Below are 13,237 nucleotides of genomic sequence, written 5' to 3' on the forward strand. Positions count from 1 at the left end.
GATTTGACTTTGATGGAGGCCGCCATCAAGTCAAGACGGAAATTTCCCTATAAACAAATCCGAAGGGATTAGATTTGACTTTGTTTGCATCCCGATGTAAACAAGGATTTTTAAGTTGTTTAAGTTTTGGGGCTTGAATTTTTGGAGGGTATTGTAAGGAATCCCCTTCACAAAATACTGATATTCAGAGAAGAAAAAGCCCTAGGCTGTAAAAAAGTCTTCCCCAACCTTTAGAGAGGGTTGGTTCTCTCCCTATCCAAGTCTTACCAAAACAAAACAAGCATAAAACCATAACACAGGGTCCCAAAAGCATATAAGCAGAAAATAACTAACTTGAAGGGGGTGAATTCCCTTCTTTGCCCCTCCTTACATAAGTTACTACTGGGATTCTTACAGGTATCTATGAAAAATCCAAGTTAACTTTGATATTATACTGCTCAAAACTTTTGGAGAATTGAAATCTTAGTTTGGACACTAGTCATATGACTTATAATTATTATTGGGTCTAGATGTTGTAAGGGCTGAAGAAATATCCTTGGAAAAAGAAAAAAATAGCAATGTCGAAGTACAGAAGGCAAATAACAAATTACTTTGAGAAGTTCCATGTTTTTGTGTTTTTTTTTTTTTGAACAAGATACGAACTTTTCATTGATTAATGAAAAGGAACAAAAATGTTCAAAATACAAACTCCGAAAGGAGTGAAGAAAAATAAAAGAGACAATCACAGTAGAATCAACAGAAGTTAAAAGACACCACTAGGGGGAGATATAAATGCCTCTCAATTCATACATAGCATACTAGGAGAGTAAGAGGAAAAGATATCGGAAAGAACACACCATTGAGAAGTTTTGAACTTTGCGATTGAGAAACAATCTAGAGAAAGAGCGATTTTTCTTTCAAAGATTCTCTGATTTCTCTCGAACCACAATTTAGAGATGATAGTTTTAAAGCCATTGATCCAAAGGAGATTGGCTTTTGAATTGATCTGCAAACCATTAAGAATCTGAAGAATATTATGGGAGACTTTCAAATCCCAAACTCATGACATGTTGAACAATGAGTCGCATAAGAGCAAGTAAATAAAACATGCCCTTGTGACTCCCGACTTACTTTACACAAAGAAGTAAGAACATATCGAAGGTTGTAACATCATTGAAGGCATTTTCTTCTGAAGAGTATCCACAGTATTGACCTTGCCCGTAAGAAGGACCCAAGCCAGAAAATTGACCCTCTTAGGACAATGAGAGTTCCATAAGGTAGAAAAACCTCCTGGGGAATGTTGGAAACAGTATCCCCTTTCCTGCTTAACGAACGAACAGAGAAGATGCTCGAAGACTCCAAACTCCAAATCCTAACATCATCAGAATCATTAAGGGCCACTGAAGAAAGGAGTGATAAAAGAAAGGTCATATCTGAAACCTCCTCATCCTTCAACGAGCTTCCAAGAGGAATCACTACTGTCCCAAGCTTCTGCAACCATAATATAAGGTTTAGTAGAAATTCGATAAATTAAAGGAAATCCCTCCTTTAATGAGACATGTCCCAACTTTAAAGGATGCCAAAATAAACTCCGATAGCCATTCCCTACTTTGACATGGGAAAACAACTCCACCTCTTGCCAAGCTTTCAAAATATTATGTCAAGGACTTCGACCCGAATCAACCAACTTAGGCAATGTGCACGAGCCTCCATAATCCAACCCATAAATGCTAGCCACCATTGATCGCCAAAGAGCTAAGGTTTCCACGCTAAATCTCCAACCCCATTTGGCTAACAAGGCTTTATTCCTTTTGAAGAGATTTCCAATACCCAGACCTCCGATTTCTCTAGCTTGAGAAGATGTATCCCACCTTACTAGATGATTCACCGAGCCTTTTGAAGAATCTCCCCAAAAGAAAGAGCAAATACTTTTCTCCAACTGCTTTATAACTCTCATCGGGGCCTGAAAAATAGAGAAATAGTATAAGGGAAGATGTTGAGAACCGATTGACATAAAATCAACTTACCCCCCTCGAAAGTTGATACCGCTTCCATCTGTCTAACTTCTTGAAAATCTTGTCTTCAATGGGGCTCCAAAAAACGTCATGCTTAGGGTTGCCCCCTAAAGGCATGCCGAAGTAAAGAATCGCAAGAATTTATGCTTTATAGCCAAATTTTGAAGCCATCCACTGTATTTTCTATATACTCATATTCACACCACTCAGAGAGGATTTCTCCCAATTAACCTTCAGCCCCGAAAGCCATTCAAAGGCTTTAACTGTATCAAACAAGACTGCCAACATATCGTCACTATCTTTACTAAACAAAAGAGTATCATCTGCAAACTGTAAATCGAAGATATGTTCTGCATTTTGCCCCACTATGAAGCCCTAAATAACTCCTTCAGAATAAATGTGATCCATCATACTACTCAGTATATCACTCACAATCAGAAAGAGAAAAGGGGAGAGGTGATCCCCTTATCTTAGGCCTCTTGAAGCATGAATTCTTCCTCTCGGTCTCCCATTAATAAAAACAGAAAACTTGGTGTCTTTAATGCAGCCCTGAATCCACGAGATCCATTTACTTCCAAAGCCTTTTCGGCTAAGCACATCCAATAAGAAATCCAGTCTACTAAGGCAAATGCCTTTTCAAGATCAAGTTTTAGGATCCAACCACTCTTCTTCTTGATTCTGTAATACTCCACTATCTCGTTAGCAATAAGGATGGGGTCCATAATCTGTCTTTCACTTAAGAACGGACTCTGATTAAACGAGATAGTATGAGAAATAACATGTCTAAGCCGCTCAGCTAAAACTTTGGCCAAAAATTTATAAGTGGTGGTCGTAAGACTTATGGGCCGAAAGTCTTTAACCTTTTCCACTCTATCCTTTTTAGGAATGAGGCAAATGAAGTTTTCCCGAAGACATTTGTTTACATGGTCGTTTCTATGAAATTCAGCAAATAACCTTGGAAAGTCTTCCTTCCAAAACTTTCAGAACTTAAGGAAAAATCCTGGAGTGAATCCATCGGGTCCTGGAGCTTTGTTCTTCCCAAGCCCCTTTACTGCCTCCCAAATCTTTGCTTCTTCAAAACATCTTTCTAGCCACATTCGATTCTGCCAAGAAATAGGTTTCCACTAAAGCTCAATTGGATACAATTTTGGAATCTTTATTCTCTGGTATAGGCCCGAGAAGAATGAACAAATCTCAATTTCAATATCGTTTAAGTTTACTAAAGAATTCCCATTAGAATCATGAAGGTCTGAGATGGAAGCTTTGCTGCGTTTGGCTGCTAGAAATCTATGGAAAACTTGCTATTCTCATCTCCCTCCTTTAACCATCTAATCTTACTTTTCTGAATTAGAATATGTTCCTCACTGATGATTCTGCAACTTTAGCTTGAGAAAGTCCTATCACTTCTGCCTCTGAATCAATCATATTAATCTCCTCTGTGATCTTATCCTATCCTCAGATGCCTTCCTGACAGCTTCATTCTGAATATGCCATTGTCTAAGTGAAGATCTAAGAGATCTTACTTTGGAGGAAATCAAATAACTGGTCCAGCCATACGAATGATCATTTGAAAGCTTGGTTTCAATTAGACTTATACAATCTTTAGAAGATAACCAAGAGTTGAAGAACCAAAAAGGACAAGGTCCCCAACGTGAATCCCCTGCATCAAGAAAAATGGGGAAGTGATAAGAAGTGATTTGTTTTGCTCTTAAAACCCTGGATTTGCTAAACAGAGAAATCCAATCCTGAGAGAAAGAATCTGTCAATCAACGAATGAACACTGTCATTCCCCATCTTTGACCAAGTGAAGCCACCATTTGAGATAGGGATTTCAACAATATCTAAATTCTCAATCACATCGTTGAAGGTCTTCATAGCTTTCAAAATTCTTTCACCCGAAGATCTATCACCAATCCATTGAGTGACATTAAAATCCCCTCCAATACACCAGAATTTTTTGACGAGCCCCTTAATATCTCTGAGCTCTTGGCAGAGAAACTCTCTCTTTATAATTCGTCGGCCCATAGACATTTGTCACACACAAATTTGCAAGTTAGAAAAAGAACACAGAATTGTTAATGAAAAAACTCCATGATGAACCTCCTGCAATTGAATTTTACTCTCATCCCACATTGTGATCACCCCACCAGATTTGCCAGCAGAGTCTATGTGAGCCAACCAACATCCATTGAAATCCATATAGATTTTACAATAATATCATCTATATTTTGTAGTTTCGTTTCTTGCAAGAGAACAATATGTGGACAATGCTTCTGAATAAACCTTTTAATCTTCAACCGTTTTTTGTAATTACCAAGACCATAGACTTTCCAAGAGAAGACTTTCATTGGGATTTAAAAGATGGAGCGAGCATGAGACCAACTGTTTTAAAGAAGGTAGGAACAGAATAATCCGTGGGTCTTTGAGATGTCTAAGCTGAGACTCATTAAAAGTATCTTCTTTCAACTGAGATGGCTGATCATGTGAAAAACCTAGTAAAGTGAATGAAGGGTCACCTTTTAGACCAAAAAGATTAATAAAATCTTCCCCATAGGAAAGGTCCTTGAATTACATTGGAAATATTGCTGATTAGCTGGAATAGGGGTGACGTCAGGACTACTTATGACGACATTAAATTCCTCTTCATTTTCTAAAAGGATCTCATTTGGAATTGGATTCGTCAAAGCATTAAATGAATAAATCACACCTGTCTTTAACGGATTCCTCATGCTGGGCCTATCAACTTTATAATTGTCTTTAATATCTCCCGCTTTTTCGAAAACATTGAGAAGATTTAAAGGAGGGATATCTTTTAAATCCTTTGAAACCGAGCCTTTAGCGGGAAGAGAGAGAAATTTTTGCCTAGAAAAGTGGAAAGGGATAGCCTCCATAAATTTCCTTTTATTCTGTCCACCTGGCTCATAACTACCGCCTTTTGAGATTTCTTTAGTGTCAAGGGGTCATTATTAATACCCTGATTTAGTTCTTCCCCATTTTTGTGTTTTACTTTGTTCATTTTGCACATTTTTTTTATTTCCTTATATCGTGTCAACTGTTTCTTTTTTTTTTTTGTCAGCACTTCCCTGTTGTAAACTTTTTTTTTTTTTTGTCTCCATTCTCTTTTGAAAAACATGAGGAACAAAGCAATGTTATGTTTGCCTATCTCATAATTTGTAACTATGGGATGCCCAATCAAACATGCCGTCCTATCATCTGTAGTTAGACTGGATGCCGGCACTCTTATTTCAGCTAAACCTTTTAAGTAGTTTTGTTTTACTTGGTAAAACTATTTATTTCCAATTTTTCCTGAGGTTGTTTCCTCTCTACGTTTTATAGGAGCTATTAGGCTAGTTTGTGTTCTAATGTTTTTCTTTCTTATGAATAGGATTCTGTTGGTGCCTAATCTATGTTTGCTTGTATACATGTTGTGGTGAATGATGATTTTGATATATTGTCAATGGCGAAACAGGTAGGTTACTACTTTGCACCAAGTGGAAAGCCTTACCCTGATAATTGGATCATTACAGATGTCGTCTATGAAATTGAAGGGTCTCTCATTTCGAGGTTAGTGCATTCATACTGAATGAGTAATCATAAGAACTGAGATGCAGGAAATGGTTATTTCTCCTTGCTTATTGAAGATCTTGGCTGTTTAGATAATAGATGCCAAACTTTCTCCTTTAAGATCTCAAGTTTTGATATTATTTTATTGTTATTTTATTTAAATTGAAAAAACTTGTGTATTAATGGAAAACAAGAATACTAGGGGGTGACCATGAGTCAACATCTAAAGAACCAGGCAGGAATTGCAAACAAGACATCCGGTCTGCTAGAAAAAAAAGTGATAGTTGCAAAAATGTTTAGTGTTCAAAGCACAAAAGGGAATTATAAGTCATCTAAGTTGTAAGCTTTGACATGAAGCTAAAAGTCTAATATACTCTTTTATGAACTTGAATCACACTTACTCAACTGTATCCTTCTATCAGATAAAGACTTGAATTATGTTAATTCCTTTGTTCAGTTTCTCTGAATTAGTCATTGCACACAACAAATGCAATAACTTCCTTGTGAATTGCTTTTAACTTTTTGGTCTTATGCTCCCTATTTTGTTAAAAAGAATCAATTTCTTCCATCTCTAAAATTATAGTTCTTGTTCTTGTAGATCAGGGAATCAGGTGGATGGACATCCTGGTATTGCCAGTGGGGATGAGACAGTAAGTTGGCGAATAAGGAACATTGCTTCTTCATTAATGTAGGCTTCCATTTTGGTGCTGAAATTTCAGAAAGTGGAAATTCAGCATTGATGTAGAAATAATTCTCTTTTCTCAGGTACCGTACCATTCTCTCTCTTGGTGCAAAAGCTGGCTCGGACCGAAGGTGAACATAACAAGGGCTCCTCAGGTATTCACTGTCATTTATTAATGAGTTACTCTCGAGCTAATGAACTTTGAAATGACAAATGTATAAATTGTGAAGGACCTGTACATGCTAAATCGCATTACAAGAACTTGTTTATGATAATTCAACTGTTTTTCTCCATTAGCAAACTGAATGGAATTGGATTTTTTTTCTCCATTAGCAAAATGAATGGAATTGGATTGTTTTTATCCATTAGCAAACTGAATGGAATTGGATTGCGATATATTAGACACAATTTCTCTAATTTGTTCCACAGGCTTGGCTTCTTGAAAGAAATTCATGGACCTCGTCAAATTTAGTGCTGGCTGGCATTCTCAAGATTCTTGTAACTTATTGTTGGTTTAAATCCTATTTTTGATCCCGGAACATTTAGGTTTGTTCCATACAGACCCCTTTTTTTTTTTTTTTTTAAGAAACAAACAATTTGTATTCCGAACAACCTAAAGGGAGAGGGTTGAGAAAACCCTCCCTCAACAACTATACAATCACAACTTTCCAATCTCGTATAATTATTTGAAGATTATAATTACAAAAAAACCTTCTTGTGGATCATAGCCCACCAAGAAGCCGTATGTTGTATATTCACACAAAGAGAATCCATCGAGGACTTCTTATCTTTAAAGAGTCTACTATTCCTTTCTCTCCAAAAGAGCCAAAGTAAAGCACTAGCAGCACAATTCCAAAGAATGGAGGCTTTACCCACAAGAGCTCTTCCCCAAAAACCTTATGAAATAAAATCATCTATCTTTCGAGGGAGACAAAAAAGACACTTCCAATAGGGAAGCACAGTGAGACCAAAGAGGCCGAACAGTGAAGGAATAAATGATCAATGGACTCTGCATTCCTCAAACACAGCATGCAAACCGAAGGAGAAAGGGTCCAAAGGGGAAATTTTCGCTGTAGTTTGTCTTCAGTGTTGACCCCTTGGTAGAGAACTGACCAAAGAAACACTTTACTTTCTTAGGAACCTTAAAATTCCAGATTTGGTAAGAAGTGGAGGTACTCATCTTTGGAGAAGGGGAGGTCAAGGCCAAGAAAGCTGTTTTTGTTGTAAAAACCCCGCTTGAATCCACCTTCCACCATAATCTGTCTTGCCCCTGCCCTAACACAACTCCATCAAGATTTTCAGTAAACAGAGCCCATCTTTCTAATTCTCTGTCAAATAAATTTCTTCTAAAGGCCAAATACCATGTAAGAAAATCTGAATTCCAGCACTCTTCTATCGAAACCCCCTTCTTGTTTGACATTCTGTACATCTCTGGAAATAACTTGGCAAGAAGGGAGGAATCTGCCCAGCTATCCTCCCAAAACCGAACACGATTCCCCGAGGAAACCTTAAAAAGCGTAAAATTTAGAAAGGCTTCTCGAGTGCTTTCGATACCGATCCACAGTCGAGGAGCCAATGTTACTCCTAGTAAACCACCCAAAAGAGTCCATAGATTCCAGCGATCACACTTCTCCACTAGGACTTCTGCTCTAAAGCAAACCGCCACAACCATTTCATTAAAAGGGCTTTATTTCTCAAATCAAGGGAGCCAACACCTAAACCTCTTTGCTTTTTAGGTAAGGCCGTCCAAGACCATCTCACCAAATTCCCCACCGGCCTGTGAGTACCACCATTCCAAATGAAGTCCCGAATCAGTTTTTCCATTGCCTTTATAACCACCCCCGGGGCTTTAAGGATTGAGAAAAAATAAAGGGGGAGGCTATTTAAAACTGCTTGTGCCAATGTTAGCCTCCCGCCTTTTGAAAGAAATAGATGCTTCCATTTATGAAGCCTTTTACTAATTTTCTCCGGTATAGGATCCCAAAAACTCTTGTGTCTGTGATTCCCCCAAGCGGGAAACCCAGATAAGAAAAAGGAAAAGTCTCCACCTTGCACTCGAAAGAAGTGGCCCAAAAATCAGACTTTGAGTGGCTGCAATTGATGCCTATTAAAGCCGTTTAAGGAGAAGCCCAAAGCCATCTGAAAAAAGTTAATCGAACCCCACCAATTCTCAAGATTCTGCTTCAACAGAGGACCAAAAATCAATACATCGTCAACATATTGAAGATGAGTAACCTCCACTTCACTTAAACCCACTCTGAACCCCTGAAGGATTTTCTTCTCATGACAAAAATGTATCAGCCTACTTAGAGCATCTCCCACCAAAGTAAAAAGAAAAGGAAAGAGGTTATCCCCTTGTCTAAGGCCCCTTTTGGCTATGGCTTTACCTCTAGGCCTTCCATTAATGATGACTGAAAAGTTGGTTGAACTTAAGCACCCTTGAATCCACTTCCTCCATCTCCAATTAAACCCTTTAGCTTGCAAAACCACATCAAGGAAAGACCAGGTCACTCTATCGTAAGCCTTCTCAAAATCTAACTTTAAAAAAATGCCCTTCTTCTTTTGTCTCTTCCACTGCCCAACAGTTTCTGAAGCTGTTAGAATCGCATCTATGATTTGGCAACCCTCTACAAAAGCTGCTTGAGCATCCGAGATTATCAAGGGTAGAACTCTCTTCAAGCGGGCTGAAAGAACCTTTGCCACTATCTTGTACAGTGAGAAGACCAAACTTATTGGTCTATAATCCTTCACCCAAGAAGGATTTTTTTTTTTGGGATGAGACAAATATGAGTTTCATTTGTGCTCTTGTTTATTATCCCTTTCTCAAAAAAGTCTTGGAACACCTTCACCAAATCGGATTTAAAGATGTTCCAAGCCTCTTTCCAGAATTCTTTGCTCATCCCATCCGTACCCGGAGACTTTAAGGTTTCCAAATCATTCACTGTCCTGCTGATCTCTGCCTCAGAAAAGGGGATAGTTAACTGTGAGCTTTGGGCCACTGGAAGGAACCCCACTCCATATTATCTAAGTGCAAGCACTGGTCCATTGTCAAAGTGTACAAAGAGGAGAAAAACTGAAGGATCTCTGCCTCAATTTTTCTCTTCAGTCAAAGTTTTCCCCTGTTCATCTTCTATCTCAGCTATGAAGGCCCTATTCTATTTTTGGGAGGACCACCTATGGAAGAAGTTCGTATTTTCATAAATGTCTATTTTAGTCCCGTAACTTTAAATTTTTTTAACTATTTTAGTCATTGAACTTTCATAAGGACTATTTCAGCCCCTAAACTTTTAAAAAGTTGTCATTTTGATCCTTGTTATATTATTTTGACACCTAAAATTTACTTACCCTAGTTCGAGTACATGCTCATGTTAACATATTAGTATACTTTGTTAGAGTATATAGATTAGTATATTTTATATTCTTTTATTAATATTAATTTGTCATTTACCTTCTCCTTGTAGGATTAGGTCAACCTTGTACATTTGTCTATATATATAGACTTTAATAATGAGAATACATCACATTGGATTCTCTCCAACCTTAGTCTCTACATGGTATCAGAGCCCCTAGGTTTTCTTCTAAGTGCCCATTAGGGTTTTGGTGCCCATCAGGGTTTTGTGCCCATTAGGGTTTTGTGTCCATTAGGGTTTTGTTCCTTAGGTTTTTGTTTATTGCTATCCAACACAACTCACTACAACCACCACCGTCGACCACCACCGGCACTGCTACTGGCCGCCGCCGACCACCGACCACCACCGCCGCCGCCGTTTGCTGATTCGCCAACGCTGCTGTTTTCCAATTGCTATTCGTGAGTTTCGTCTCGCCGTTCTTCGCACCTTCGTCGCTGCCAGTCGCCGTGTGCTTCCGTCATCGCCAATTGCCTTCACCCCTCTGGTTGTCGTGGGGTAGCACTTGGGGTTTCTGGTTTCAGAAAACACCTGATCCGATTCAAGCGGTCCAGTTCAACCGGTTTGGTTTCAAGTAGTTTGGTTCATCCGATTCAGGTTCGATTCGGTCTGGTTCGTCACATTCCGGTTCGGTTTGGTTGATTTATACCGGTTCTGGTCCGGTTCGTTTGTTTCAGTTCAATTGGTTTGGTTCACTTGGCTCTGTTCAATTGGTTTAGTTCGATTCCCTTTCCTCCTTCAGATTTGGTTTGATCTGTTTCAGTGCAGTTTTTGTTTGTGTCCATATTGTTGAAGTTGAGAAGAAATTAATGGTAACGATTTCTGCGGAAGAGTTTGCTAAATTCCAACAGTATCAAGAGTCATTGATGGCATCATCCTCTAATCCAATCATTGTCATTGCTGATTCAGGTAATACCAATAAATGTCTTATTTCCTCCGCGTCAAAATGGATCATTGAATCTAGTGCTACGAATCATATGTCAGGTAACCCCAATTTATTTGCTACCTTTTCACCATCTACATCTTTACCTGATGTTACAATAGCGGATGGCACCACTTCTTCTGTTCTTGGCTCTAGCACAGTTCATCTCTCCAAAACTCTTTCATTGACCTCTGTTTTAAATTTGCCACAATTTTCTTTTAATTTGATCTCTGTCAGTAAACTTACTCGTGATCTCAATTGTTGTGTCTTATTCTTTCATGGTTATTGCTTATTTCAGGATCTTACAACGAAGAAGACTATTGGTAAAGGGCATGAATCTAATGGCCTCTACACGTTTGATACACAAATACCTACAGCCACCGTTTGCACTCGAGTGCCAACTCCATTCGAAGAACATTGTCGTTTGGGTCATCCATCTCTCTTCGTGTTAAAGAGTTTCCGTCCTCAATTTCATAGTTTGCATTCTTTAAATTATGAGTCATGTCAATTTGCTAAGTTTCATCGTCTCAATTCCTATCCTAGAGTCAATACACGAGCTAATGCTCTTTTTGAATTAGTCCATTATGATGTTTGGGGTCTTTGTCCTATTGAGTCCAAAAATGGATTTCGGTATTTTGTTACTTTTGTCGATGATTTCTCTCGTGTAACTTGATTATATTTGATGAAACATCGTTCTGAGTTACTTTCTCATTTTCGTAACTTTCATGCTGAAATTCGAACTCAATTTGGTGGCTCTCTTAAAGTTCTACGGAGTGATAATGCTAAGGAATATTTTTCTGGTGCTCTTGGCTCCTATTTAAGTGAACATGGTATTATTCATCAATCCTCGTGTGTTGATACTCCGTCTCAAAATGGAGTTGCAGAAAGGAAAAATAGACATCTTCTCGAAACAGCAAGAGCCTTAATGTTTCAAATGCATGTTCCAAAATACTTTTGGGCTGATGCTGTTTCGACGGCTTGCTTCTTGATTAATCGCATGCCTTCGTCAGTTCTTAAGGGTGGAATACCTTATCGTACTCTGTGTCCTACGCAACCTTTATTTCCTATTAAACCTAAAATATTTGGTTGCACTTGTTTCGTTTGGGATGTTCGCCTCCAGCTCACCAAATTAGACCCTAAGTCATTGAAATGCATTTTCCTCGGTTACTCTCATGTTCAAAAAGGATATCGATGTAAAAACTAAGGATAGAGACACCAGAGAGACATACACGAGAAAAGAGAGAAGAAATAAATTCTCAAATTGATTGATCAAAGATGAGGAATAGAGGCACTATTTATAGGTTACAAGAGGAAACAAAATCTAGGAATAACCTCCTAACTTCCCTAACAAAAAAGGAGATTTATTTGCTAAATTTAAACATAAAATCTAAACAACTTTAAAACAACTTCTAACTAAGTCCACATAATCTTAACTTCTAACTAATTCAACACTCCCCCTCAAGCTGGATTATACAGATTGAACAGTTTCAGCTTGATCAACAACCTTTCAAACACGGGTCTCAAGAGTCCTTTTGTTAGGATATCTGCAGCTTGATCTGATGATGGAACATACATCAAATTTATAATTTTCTCTTCAATCTTCTCCTTGATAAAATGCCTGTCAAGCTCAACATGTTTAGTACGATCATGATGCATTGGATTGTGTGCAATAGCAATTGTAGCCTCGTTGTCACAATAGACTTCCATTGAACTATCAAACCTGATCTTGAGTTCTTGGAGAAGGAGTTTCAGCCACATTATCTCACAAATACCATGAGATAATGCCCTGAATTCAGCCTCAGCACTACTTGCAACAATGGATTGTTTCTTACTCCTCCATGTAACAAGATTACCCCAGACGAAGGTACAATATCCTGTCGTAGATCTCCTATCTTGAATAGAACCTGCCCAATTAACATCTGTAAACACCTTAATCTTTCTGTCATCATCCTTTCCGAAAAATAATCCAAGCCCTGGAGTTCCTTTAAGATATCTAAGAATATGATACACGGCTTCCATGTGTTCTTCAGTAGGAGCATGCATGTATTGACTTACAACACTCACTGCAAATGCAATATCCGGCCTAGTGTGGGATAAATAGATTAATCTTCCAACAAGACGCTGATATCTCCCTTTATCAACAGGTACCCCATCTAGGCTCTCTCCCAACTTATGATTGGGACTTATTGGAGTATCAGATGGTTTACATCCAAGCATTCCGGTTTCCTTCAAGAGGTCTAGTACATATTTTCTTTGACATACAGATATACCAGTTCTGCTCTTTGCAACTTCCATCCCTAGAAAATACCGAAGTGTTCCCAGGTCCTTTATTTCGAACTCCTTTCCAAGTGCCTGTTTTAGTCTCTCTATTTCTTCATGATGGTCACCTGTGACGATAATATCATCGACATAAACAATGAGGATGGTGATCTTACCTTGAGAGTGCCTATAGAACATTGTATGGTCAGTTTGAGCTTGGGTATATCCTTGTTTACAAACAGCATTTGAAAATTGCCCGAACCATGCACGTGGAGATTGTTTTAAACCATAGAGAGATTTCTTCAGCTTACACACCTTTCCATCATACTTATCAATGTCAAATCCAGGAGGAAGGTCCATGTACACCTTCCAAATCTCCATTGAGGAATGCATTCTTGACATCCAGTTG

At 38.4% G+C, this 13,237-nt stretch overlaps 1 protein-coding gene across 17 annotated transcripts in view; it reads left to right on the forward strand.

The window, feature by feature from the left end:
- Positions 1–13,237, forward strand: part of PSAT1 (phospholipid sterol acyl transferase 1) — a 40,916-nt gene that overhangs the window by 14,526 nt on the left and 13,153 nt on the right. For 11 of the 17 annotated variants that reach the window (XR_015791586.1, XM_088125418.1, XM_088125420.1 and 8 more), the window contains 3 exons: positions 5,464–5,558; positions 6,157–6,208; positions 6,324–6,395. Coding sequence is in view for 14 of the 17 variants with exons in the window: in XM_088125418.1 (XP_087981544.1) it covers positions 5,464–5,558; positions 6,157–6,208; positions 6,324–6,395 (219 nt within the window). In the remaining 3 variants the exon portion in view is untranslated. Of the gene's footprint in view, positions 1–5,463; positions 5,559–6,156; positions 6,209–6,323; positions 6,396–6,669; positions 6,787–10,556; positions 10,632–10,867; positions 10,998–13,237 lie in introns of all 17 variants that reach the window. The other 6 variants (XM_088125415.1, XM_088125416.1, XM_088125419.1 and 3 more) reach the window with 2 other exon arrangements.

The sequence above is a fragment of the Momordica charantia genome, assembly GCF_013281855.1.
Source record: "Momordica charantia cultivar OHB3-1 chromosome 6 unlocalized genomic scaffold, Mcharantia_2.0 BLBB01000006.1, whole genome shotgun sequence".
Taxonomy (NCBI): domain Eukaryota; kingdom Viridiplantae; phylum Streptophyta; class Magnoliopsida; order Cucurbitales; family Cucurbitaceae; genus Momordica; species Momordica charantia.